At 38.7% G+C, this 11,931-nt stretch overlaps 1 protein-coding gene across 4 annotated transcripts in view; it reads left to right on the top strand.

The window, feature by feature from the left end:
- The first annotated feature begins 1,877 nt into the window (after positions 1 to 1,877).
- Positions 1,878 to 11,931, top strand: part of palld (palladin, cytoskeletal associated protein) — a 75,126-nt gene continuing 65,072 nt past the window's right edge. For all 4 annotated transcript variants that reach the window (XM_015404224.1, XM_015404221.1, XM_015404222.1 and 1 more), the window contains exons 1-2: positions 1,878 to 2,016; positions 4,415 to 5,371. In XM_015404224.1, the coding sequence (XP_015259710.1) occupies positions 4,416 to 5,371 (956 nt within the window). In that variant the 5' untranslated portion in view covers positions 1,878 to 2,016; position 4,415. The remainder of the gene's footprint in view (positions 2,017 to 4,414; positions 5,372 to 11,931) is intronic.

Raw genomic sequence — 11,931 nt, 5'->3', positions numbered from 1 at the left:
TATATATATATATATATAGATATATATATATATATATATATATATAATATATAATCCTGTCTATTTCTATTTTGTCAGTTTAGATTAATAACCATGGTTCCAAGAACTAAAGATATTGTGTTACAACATCATCCTGCTTTAAACTCATCAGTGACCTTCTTCCTTACCTGGTTGTTGTTTGCCTTTTTTCTTTTTCTGTTTGGTCTTTTTTCTTCTGCTATTTGACTAATATACTTTAACTAACACTGCCTAAAGAACAGATCAATAACGTATAATTGTCTCCACTTAACATGTATGAATGGAGGAACAAGAGAGTCACTAAAGAAGAAAAACAGCCATTTCATATTTAACATTTGAATCATACAATTGGAAATCCAATCTGTATTTTCTTATTGTACATCTTAAACAGAAATTCAAAGAGGAAGTGTAAATTTTATTTATTAATCCATTATTAAACATTGCATTTTGAAAATGTCTTTTTAAATCTCATTTCTAAATTAGAGACTTAAAAACCACAAACATAAATATGATAAGACATTTCCTAGTCACTCATCTAAAATGTTATTTCCATTTACATTTAATTTTTCACCTTCCATTTTCAAATCCTATTGAAATTGCATTTTCTTTTGACTTTACCCTCCCTATTTCCATTTTCAGTGACTGTTCTGGTCCCTACACACAATGAAAACCAGTTAAACCAATCCAAGTTACTCCTCAGTTTTAACCAGTTCTCTCATTGTTTAGGCTGCCACACCTGCGTTACAAAATGACAAATCTCCATTTAGAAATAGGATTTTTTAATCAATATTTAAGTATTTGAAAATGGATTAATAAGCACCGTTTACAATTTCTCTTTAAATAATTCTGTTTTACATATACAATTATAAAATCCTTTTCAAATTGTATTTGTATGATTATGAATTTTGAATTTGAAATGGCTGTTTTCTTTTTCCTGACTCTTCTGGCCCTCCGTATTGTGTACTATTTGGGTTGCTTCACAACATAGATGTTTTATGGTTACAAGTTGACAACATGTGGGAAATTTTATTTTGCAAGGCAGCGTGGAATAAACGCTTGCATTTCAGTGGTGCCATAAAAGAAAGCTAGATATATTCCGCTTCTGTTCTCATGTTCATGAATCAGAAAACAAAGCTACAGTGAGTCTGGATGTTATTTTAGGAAGTTACAACTAAGTAATGCAGCTTTTTATAATTGATACTGAATACAGGGGGCTGATTGTCATGGACTGATACATAAAGAGAATTCCAGATTGCTCATTAGTTGCTGGACAGGCATGTATGTGTGATGACAGTGAAAATACCTTCCAGACTTATCACCTGCACTTAACTGTAATCAGTAGATTGAAGAAGAACCAGAATAGTTCAGCGGGTGCAAAATGTGATAGTGGGCTCAGAATAGACTAAATGAGGCTGCATGATCTCAGATAGCCTAACTATCTAACAGACTGTTTTAACGTAGGTCTAAGATGTCTTTTTGTAGCATACTGGAAAAAAAAAATCAGAAAAATGCATTAAGTAGATGGTTAGATAGCTGGAAATAATAAGTGATTGACAGTACTCAGAACTTAAACCTTTTAGATTTGACTAAACCCTAAACTCAAAAGAGTGTTAGGACTGTAAGCAAACCCTTTGTTTTAACATTACAACTTTCCGTACCACTGAGTTTAATTAATAAATTCTGGTTCAGTACAGAAAATGTCACCTCCGCCTTCTGTTCCTCAGGACCACCTCTATACTTTGTCCTCTTGCCAGGAGTCTGGCTGTGTAACATGAGCCAGGGGCCAAATATAGCCCCACACAGTGAGCAGTTAGGGACCGGCACAGATGGGACAGCAGCGAGTTGCATAGGCAGTACCCAATTGGACCCTGAACCTGAGAGGTCCTGCTGACTGTCTGACCAATAAGACGAGGGAAAGCAAAGAGAAGCTTCTTTTTGTTTCTTCCCTGCATAAACAAGAGGAACCCAGAACCAGGGAAGGACAATCAAACAAACAAGGTAAATTTGACATATTTTATTTATACTATTGTTTCTTAACTATCCAACAGACAAACAATTTAGTTATATAGTAAAGCTTTTTCAAAGAAAGTTTTTTTCATTAAACGGGTTAATTTATGTTGCCTTCTCTGCCAGAGTTATAATTTCCTCACATTTCAAGTTATATGTTTTCCTTTAATATATAAACAATGTCTCAATATACTGGAAGCACATACAGTGACACTCTGGTACAGCATTGAATATAAAAGATGGATTATTCCAATTGGTCTCAGTGTCACATATTTTCCACATCCATATTTAATCAAAGGTGTGAAGTTGTTATCGCTCTATTCTCTTGACTTCATCTGTATTTGTGATCTTCTGTGAAGTGATCATCGCTGCGTGTTTGTAAAAATGTCTCCACTGATACCTGTGTTGTGGCTGTTTAGAGGTAGCAGCCCTTTACTTCAGCTTCTGGGGAGCGGCGCTGCTGTGAAACATAGCCCAGGGGATTATAAATAACAACAGCTGGTCTTCAGGACGCCATGAGGCTCTGAGTGTCACATCATCTGCGTATCAAGTCCAACAGTTTCACAGCATGCACTATTATTCACAAACGTAGACTCAGAATAGGTCAGCTAAAAAAGGATAGTGATTCTGCTCTGTTTTTATTGAGAAAGGAAAACATTGTTTGGCAAGTCTCAAGTTAGGAATCCATCATGGATGACATGTACCTAGGTCCACATCTGTTACATGGTCAATTTCCATTCATTTAGATAAATAATTTATATGCAAGTACTCTAAATCGAATGTTTTTTTTTTTGCCATTGATGAGCAAAACAAAACTGGACTCCCTAAAAATGAAAGAGGGATAACTACTATGAGTCCAGCCCATATGCATTTAGTATGAATCCTTAAAATGTGATTGAAGATTATTGAACATAATTTTGTTGCTATTATAATATTATTATATGTTGCTGTTGTTATTATAGCCTATCAGTATGAAATCAAAATATAAATGTTTGTTTAATCATGAATGCACACACTTTCACAGAAAAGGGCAGGTTTAGCCAAGGGCAATTGTGAAATGTTTAAGAAAGCCAGACCACCATGTTTAGTAGCATTGCTTTTCAATTAGATGTAATGCAAGACTTTGGCTAGACCACTCCAAAAGCTTTTCTTTTTCAGAGGCAGACATGCTAATTATATTATTATCCTAAAACCAAGATTGCTTAATTCTCTTCAAAATGATACAATGATTCAATGATTTTCTCTTTTAGAGCATATTTATTGGCTTATTCGGTTATGTTAAAGTCGCCCAGGCCCTAAACTATCACAGAAGCCCCATACCATCACATTACCACTTCCATGTTTGATTTAAATTATGCTTTGTTCTTGGAATGGTTCTTTTCAAACTACTGGAGGGAGAGCTGGTAAAGATAACAGCCATAGGCCAAGTACTCCTGGAAGGTTAACCATGGATCATATCTCGCTAATCTTCTCTTGAGTTCAAAAGCCTTTGATTCTCTTTTTTCAGGATTTACAGACTTGATTCATGTCAATTAAATGTATCTGTTCTAGAAGTTCTTAAAATCTGGGCGTGGTGTATTGCTTTTTGAGTTTTGTTGCCTACTTAATATTATCAACCTCATGATTTCTTTATTATGTTTAATTACAATAAATTCCTTATTTGAAAACAAGCAGTAATATATTTACATAGAAAAAAAGCACTGCAAAATTTAAACAGCTTTATAATGCTTAAAGACCCTCAAATAATTGATTGGATATTAGGATTTAAGGATAACTAACTAATTGCCGGGTTAGTTTGAAAGTTTTTCTTTCTTTAATCAGTGAGAATTATATTTTCTTTGTTCTCTGACGTTCTCTAATTAATCTCTGAGGCATTTATGGATGTGCTGCATTAAAAACAAAAGATGCATTTAATAACAAATATAATTTGTTGCTCTGGATTGTATAGGTATGGCAGTGAAGGGTATTATGACTATATACATTCCATTTAAGAATTATGCATTGTGTTTAAATAACATACTTTTAAGGCTGTAGTTGCAATGTGAAAATATTTTTAAAAATGTTTGATGGGTATGAATACTTTTTTGGACAAACTGTTTAATGTACTCAACACAAAGCGACAAAGAAATTTGGATCATGTGGAGTGGAACCTCAGAAAAGAACTTTGTTAATACCCACCAGCTGTGCCCAGACAGCAGCGCCCTGAGTCATCCTGTCAGCTATGGCTGTCTGAGCAAGTGATACACTAATATTATGAAGTCTTGATTTTAAACTGGACTTGCTGTCATTGCCCTTTGTAGCTGAATGTCTCATGAACAGTTTACTCTGTACTGGATAAACAAAACCCCATAAGAATGGAATGAATAATGCGGTTTGATTTGTGTTTCAGGATGCAGGACGGGAGTTGGAACCAACCACTCCCCATATCAGTGGTGCTTAAGGATCCAGCAGCAGGTGGGACATTGGAGTGCGATGCAGGTGTGTTTTCTGAGGCCTCCTCTGATGGAGAACTCTTTGACTCATCGACAGAGCAGGATTCTGGACATGGGGACTTTGCAGATTTAACTGCCTTCTTAAGCGCTGATGAAATTAATCTTAGCCTGGACCTGGCCCGGGAGGCCTTCTCTGAGGCAGGTGATTGTGAAGATCAAGACAACTCTAGTCTTACACAGCTGGAGCAGGCTCTCCAATCTGCCCCTTCCTTCATAGTGCCCTCTCAAACTACTGAAAACCTCAATACAAGCCCAAACCTGCATCACCAGACCAAAGCTCTTCCTTTCCCAGATGACCATGGAGCAGTTTCTGTTTCCTCCAGCCAGGATCCCACTGCCAGCAAACCTGTACAGGTCTCAGGTGAGGCGCCACCCTCGGCTGAAAAAGTTATACAGCACAAGCCCATGCAGCCCGTGTACAAACAGGATAAACCTAAGCTGATTCACGAAGGCCTCGAACTGAATGATCGGGCGGCTTCAGTTACAGAGTTCTGCAGTCGAGCTGCAACCTTCATTGAGGAACTGTCATCCATTTTCAAAGGTTCTCCTCAGCAGGTGGATGAGGAATCCTCCTCTCCTGACAGTGGGTATCTGTCTCATAGAGGCCAGCAGACTGTCCCCCAGGACTCAGTCTCTACGTCTCTCCCTCCAACCCAACAAGAGGACTTACAGAATAACCCTGAAAATGTGGCAGAAGGAGGTTCTGAGAGGCACCTTTATTCTGGAGCCCCATCAACATCTGAACCCCTGTCCCCGCCTCAGTTTCTCCAAAAGCTTAAGAGTCAGGAAGTTGCTGAAGGAAGTCCAATTCGCCTGGAGTGTAGAGTCCAAGGAAACCCGCTGCCACTCGTCAGGTAAGCTTGAGCAGGATTCTTTTGATTTTATGCTATGGTGTTTTAACAGGGTCTTTTTTTTAACGCTTTATTTTCCAAAATAAGAATATCATTACTTTACAATATAGTTAGTGTGTCTTTACCTCCAGTGGAACTGGATCATGTTAGAAAGCTTTCTTTAACACATTTCTTGGGAATTCTGATTGTTTTTCATGTAACTTTTATGGCTGTTAAGACTTAGTAACAGATCCCACTTTACCTTAACCTTTCCTCTAATGAAAAATATTTGCATAGACGATCTTTTGTTTCTCATGCACTTCCGTAAGTCTTAATGAGAATAGATACATTTGTGTTAAAATCCACATTAGTATAAATTCTGTTATCAGTTTTCTAATGACTATGAGTTTATTATTTTTTTATGTTTTTCTTACTGTTTTGAGTCTCATTGTTTACTAGTTTTGTGTGTTAGTTAAGCTCCATTTAAGATTAGTCCACATATCTCAGGCTCCTTGATTTCTTTTTGCTTCTCAGCTTCTCAGCAGATATAGTAATGTTAGAATGACTCTGGATCCTTAAGTAATTATGACCGGGAGTCTAAATATGCATGTGTTTTTTTGGTCTAGTCTTATCATTTGAATGGGAGAGTTATACAGTAACTCAGAGAAAATGTCAGACTCAGTCCAAATGTGAACATGAATATCAAATAAACATTTAATTTGAAAATAAAACCGCTCATGAAAAAAGTTGTTGCTGTTGTGGAAATGGAATAGACAACAGGTGGAAAGTCTTGGCAATTAGCAAGACACACTCAATAAAGGAGTGGTTCTTTAGGTGGGGTACGCAGACCGCTTTTCAGTTCATGTGCTTTATGGATGATGTTTTGTCCAGTTTTGAGGAACAGGAGGAGCACTGCCAGAGCCCTGCAAAATAACCTACTGCAGGCGACTCCACAAGGATGGTATGAGTGCCCAACAATCACAGATGGGGTTGTGCTAACAGCCCAACACCTTGCAGAATGCTTGATATTTGCGACAGAACACCAGGAATGGCAAATACGCCACTGGGGCCCTGTGCTCTTCACAGATGAAAGCTGGTTTATGCTGAGCACATGTGGCAGACCTCAAAGAGTCTGGAGACACCGTGGAGAGTTATCTGCTGCCTCCAACATCCTTCAGCATGACCAATTTGGCAGTGGGTCAGTAATGGTGTTGGGAGCATTTTTTTTAGGGCCGCACAGCCCTCCATGTGCTCACCAGAGGTAGCATGACTGTCATTAGGTACCGAGATGAGATCCTCAGACCCCATGTGAGACCATATGCTGGCTCAGTTGGCCCTGGGTTCCTCCAAATGCAGGACAATACTAGACCTCATCTGGCTGGAGTGTGTCAGCAGTTCCTACAAGATGAAGGTATTGAAGTTATGGACTGGCCCCGGCCGTTCCCCAGACCGATTTAGCACATCTAGGACATCAGGTATCGATCCTTCCACCAACATCATGTTGCACCACAGATCGTCCAGGAGTTGGATGATGCTTTAGTCCAGGTTTGGGAGGAGATCCCTCAGGAGACAATCTGCCACCTCCTTAGGAGCATGCTCAGGCATTGTAGGGAGGTCATAGAGGTATTTGGAGGCCACAGACAATACTGAACCTCATTTTGACGTGTTTTAAGGACATTACATCAAAGTTAAATCAGCCTGCAGTTTGCTTTTTAACTTATTTTGTGTGACTCCAAAATAATCCAGGCCTCCTATGGTTAATATGTTAAGTGCAGGTAAATACATTTCATTGCTATTGATGAATTTTGGTTTCAGCGCACATTAACCTTTATTTATTTAGTATTCAATGAGAATATTTCCATTATTCAGATCGAGAATTTGTTATATGGGTGTTCCCTTAGAGCAGTGTATATACCCCAGCTGAAAATAACAGATAACTCAAGCCTCTAACCTCTAGATTACACCATATGTAAGTACGGTTCAGTTATGGTTTTTGATATAAGGGATAATGCAAACCATACAGGTTTTTCACTGTATATATGCTTTTTTACATGGTGTGTATCTGGCACCATGTAAGAGATGGTCAATAATAATACAAAAGAAGATAAAAAAAACGGTACTGGAACTGGTACTAATTTGTGTAGAATAGGGTTCAGTAAGGGGCAATGTTTGTTTGCGTATGAGGTGCTTGTAAAGTGGGAAGGGGGCTTAATACAAGGGACTTGTCCAGGATGTCAGTAATGTAGGCCTGCCACTTCTCAGGTGTAATCTCTGAGCATTAAGACCAAGGCTGAAATAATGGTATTATATGATCATTATCTCCAAACCATGCAGCAATGTTGCATGACAAAAAGTCTTGTTGCTTTGATAGCCATATAAGTATAGGAACATCTTGTAAAACCATTGTTACTCAGCAAATAATCAGCGCATCCAAAATGTAACCTGAGACATGACATATTAACTGTGTGTGGAAATGTTGCTAAGCTCTCTGGGCCAAGCTGACCTCACACAGAAACAGTGAGCACTTGTTCTGCTGTCTGATGATTCCATGTTTCAGCTGCTTTCGGGTCAAAGAACTTCTCGAATCATGGGCAATGAAGATGAGAGAGGCTCTCAAGACTTTTATCTCTAAAAATTAAAAAGCAACTATTGCAAAAGTTGAGACTGAAGAAGTTATTTTGTTATCATTATAAACTTTGCTTTTCTTTTTGTGTAAAAAAGAAACTTCTTTCTGTCATTATTTTTGTCTGAACTGGATTATGCTAACTTTTTATAGGTGTGCGCCCTCAGCCCTCCAGAGATTTCACACAGTTTATCATTTTGCCCTGAGATTCATAATGACCTGCAACTATTTAACCCATATTGCAGGTTATCTTCTCATGTGTAATGACCTTCTGTGACTACCTGTTGACTCAATCATTGGCACACTTCAAAACATAAGGCAATTCTGGGTGTTGCAATCTATTTGTGTGAATGGTAGCACAAAAGTCCATCATGTTCCAATGATCTTTATTTTCTCTCTATCCCAAATGTTTGAACCAAACTTAGGAAAAAAAAATGCTTTTGCCTGCTGTGATGCAACTGATATATTTATTGCCCACATCAGTAGGGCTGGTAAATATTTTATTTACTCATATAATATTCAGACTGTCAGGTATTGTTTATTAACACACTCCCTACTGGCTGTGTGTTCAAATAACAAATGAATGTGTCAATCGAGCTCAAATCATGGTCAGCTTTCAATTTGAGGCAACCAGACTTTTCCTCAGTTTTTCAAAAAAACATTTCAGCATCCATCCACGATGCTGGCTCGCATTTGAGCAATTTGTAAATGAAACGCTGATGTTTTTATGCAACATGAAGGTCCAACCTGCTAAGCAGCTTCCAAGACAAATGCAAATTAGAAACCCACCTGCCCTTCCTCTGGTACATTGGAGTCTTTTGTTTTGTATGAGTTTTCTTTTGGCCATTTCTGTCATGATGACGAGTGTGCAAGTGTGATTTCTTCAGAATGAGTTCCAGGACCGAGTCATAGATGCTTGGAAGCTGAAACCACAATCCATCCCCTCTGTTCAGTAATGCTTTTTTCTCTTTTAACAAAGATGATTACATGAGCCCCTCTTATAAACCATCTGTCCTCTATGTCTAAAATCCGAACCTCTTGGACTCATCAAAGGTATGTTCTTTGTGTTGCAGGTACATATTGCCCATAGCTACCAGCATTTCAGTGCTGACCCATGTGTTTTTGTAGTTGTTGTTTGTTTTCTTCATCGCATGAGTCTGAACAGACCCCCCTTGATCCCACCACATGAACAACCCCCCTCAGCTTTGGTCTGGTGTTCTGTCTTTGAGATGAAGCGGTTTTTGTCTGAGTGTTTCTGGCTTTGAAATTCACTGGTATTTTTATTTGGAGGAAATCCATCTAAGTTTCTCAGACACTCATGACACATATGGAATCACAATGCTTTTTTTAAATTTTCTGTTTTCTCCTCTGTGTTAGGTACTGCCAGGAAGTATGGATGTCCTCAAAATTGTACATTTAAGTTGTCCCCTCCCTTCATGATGAAGTTGAAATCTTTACTTCAGTTACTAGGCAAAGATAATTAGGTCTGATTATATTTAGCAAATAATACTACCGTATTTTTGCGACTATAAAGCGCATATAAACGTCTTTTTTTTCCCTCAAAATGTGCGGCGCGCCCTATAGTGCGGTGCGCCCTATGTTTGTTGTTACTGCGGACGTTGTTGAGACCACCATGAGAACGTTAAAGGGGGAAGTGTGGGTGTGGATTGTGTATAAAAGAACAGGTATGTGCTTTATGCAGAACTCCTCATCTCCTCATTGAGGAGATTATGAAAGAGTGGCTGAGGGAGGTGTATGTAAGGAGACCAGGTGGTTTTTTTCCACGCATCACCATAGCTGTTAATCTGTGACTCCATGCATGCCCATCTCACAGCTGATGTGAAAAACAAGGTGAAACAAATGACGCTGTGCTCGCTGTTATTCCGGGAGGTCTGACAAAGGAACTTCAACGGCTCGACATCGGTGTGAACCGGCCGTTCAAAGTAATGCTACGTTCACATCGGACGCAGCAAGAGCAGCAAAATCGCGTCTGCTGCTTCATTTTTGCTGCTTGTACCATTTAGTTCTGACGCGTGGCTGAAGCAGCTTTGCTGCTCCAGCTGCACGGTGCAAAAATGTGTCTGACGCGCTATGGGCGGAGCTACTCTATCCTTTCTTTGCCTTGCAGCTATATTTGCTGTGATCAGTGGGAATAAAGTATTTTTAATATGTTTTTAAGTTAGAAAGTCCACCTGAAAACTTAATCAGTGCAGTCAGTTCATCCAGATTACAATCCTGCCTTCTAATATTAGTTCTGTTGGAGCCGCTCAGACCCCCACATACCAGCGGTGCACTGTCAGTAGGAATCCCTTCATCAGCAGCCTCTGGCCGGGTCGCCTTCTCGCGGTTCACCGCCGCAGCTGGTAGGTGTTTTTCATCTAAATAATCTAAACTGCAGGCACCAGGTTTATAAAAAGCGAACGTATTCTGCCGGCAGATTTCTGCTTTTTAAGTTAATTCATGCGTCAATAAACTGTTTCAGAGGAGTGATCACAGCGTTCTGTGTCATCAGCGATGTCTGTCTCACGGCCAGCTCCCAGGTTTGATTAATACTTTGTAATAAATACATGAATAAAGCACAAACATACTCAGTTGTGCTACCACTCTATTTTTAAATACGCAGTAGAGGTATTTAAAGGTAGTATATAAAACCCGCGCCCTATAATCCCGTGCGCCTTATGTGTGTGTTAAATACAGTAATGGCACACATAACTGAGACTGCGCCTTTTAGTACGGTGGGCCTTATGGTCGTGAAAATACGGTATGTGCTTCTTTCCTCACTGGAAAAAATCTAAGCAAATAATTTTTCTAAAAAAAGTGCAGTTTTTATCCAATTAAGGAAGTTATTGAGACACTTTTCCAATGGGAAAAGATAATTTACATTTAAAATAAGAAAAAAACAATTGCATTCTCTTAATTAAAGCGCATATAATCTAATCATCTCATTTTAGGGCTAAAAAGTCGCATTCAATTGGAAAATATCTTATCTACCTGCTTAAATTCAGGGTATTCACCCTGATGTTGACTTATTTCTCGATGGTTTTTGCAGTGCACATGAGTCTTTAGCTTATTTTAGTAAAAAAAAAAAGCCCAATGTTACACAAACATTGTTGAAGATGAGGCAGCAGATGTAACAATTCAGACAGAGAACCTGATAACTCGGCCTGACATGTCTTTTTATTGTTATTATTTTTTTAAACAAAGAAAGGTTTGGTGAGTGAAAGCACTAAATAGTGTGTGCATATTGAATAACGTTCATTAACTGATCCAATTACTTTTTTTTCTTTTCAAAATGCCAAGTTAGTTAATACAATTTTAATGTATTAATGTCCGTGTTAACAGTATAAACTCTCACCTGATAAGTTTATGAAAACCTGTTTGATTGTATGAAGAACATAAACTAAAAACAGCACTGACCTTCTCTATATGACTGGGACTTTATGCCATAGTGTTGGTGATGTTGACCAGAACCAGATCCTACCTTCCATGCTGACTGTCACAGATAAAGTTAGTGATGTGGGAGGCTGCCAGATGGTGAAAGTTACTCCTGTGTTGACATTTTGAGAGCTTTAGTTTGGGGAACATCAGCCCAGTGATTGCTCATTTAGCCAGTTCTGCTGGTGCAAACTGAACCCTTTGAATAACATCTTATCTATAGCATAGTCCTGTTTAAGGCCACTAAACTTTTGTACTTTTAAAGAAATTTTTCATGATTAGCCAACACAAAGTACTGATTAAATGTGAAGTGGGAAGACATCCATCCATCCATCCATCCATCCATCCATCCATCCATCCATCCATCCATCCATCCATGCATCCATCCATCCATCCATCCATCCATCCATGCATCCATCCATCCATCCATGCATCCATCCATCCATCCATCCATCCATCCATCCATCCATCCATCCATCCATCCATCCATCCATCCATCCATCCATCCATTTTCTCTCAAGCTTAT

Source organism: Cyprinodon variegatus, unplaced genomic scaffold (assembly GCF_000732505.1).
Source record: "Cyprinodon variegatus isolate N-32 unplaced genomic scaffold, C_variegatus-1.0 Scaffold1669, whole genome shotgun sequence".
Taxonomy (NCBI): domain Eukaryota; kingdom Metazoa; phylum Chordata; class Actinopteri; order Cyprinodontiformes; family Cyprinodontidae; genus Cyprinodon; species Cyprinodon variegatus.
The sequence above is the reverse complement of the archived record's forward strand: the minus strand, read 5'-3'. Positions and strand labels throughout refer to the sequence as shown.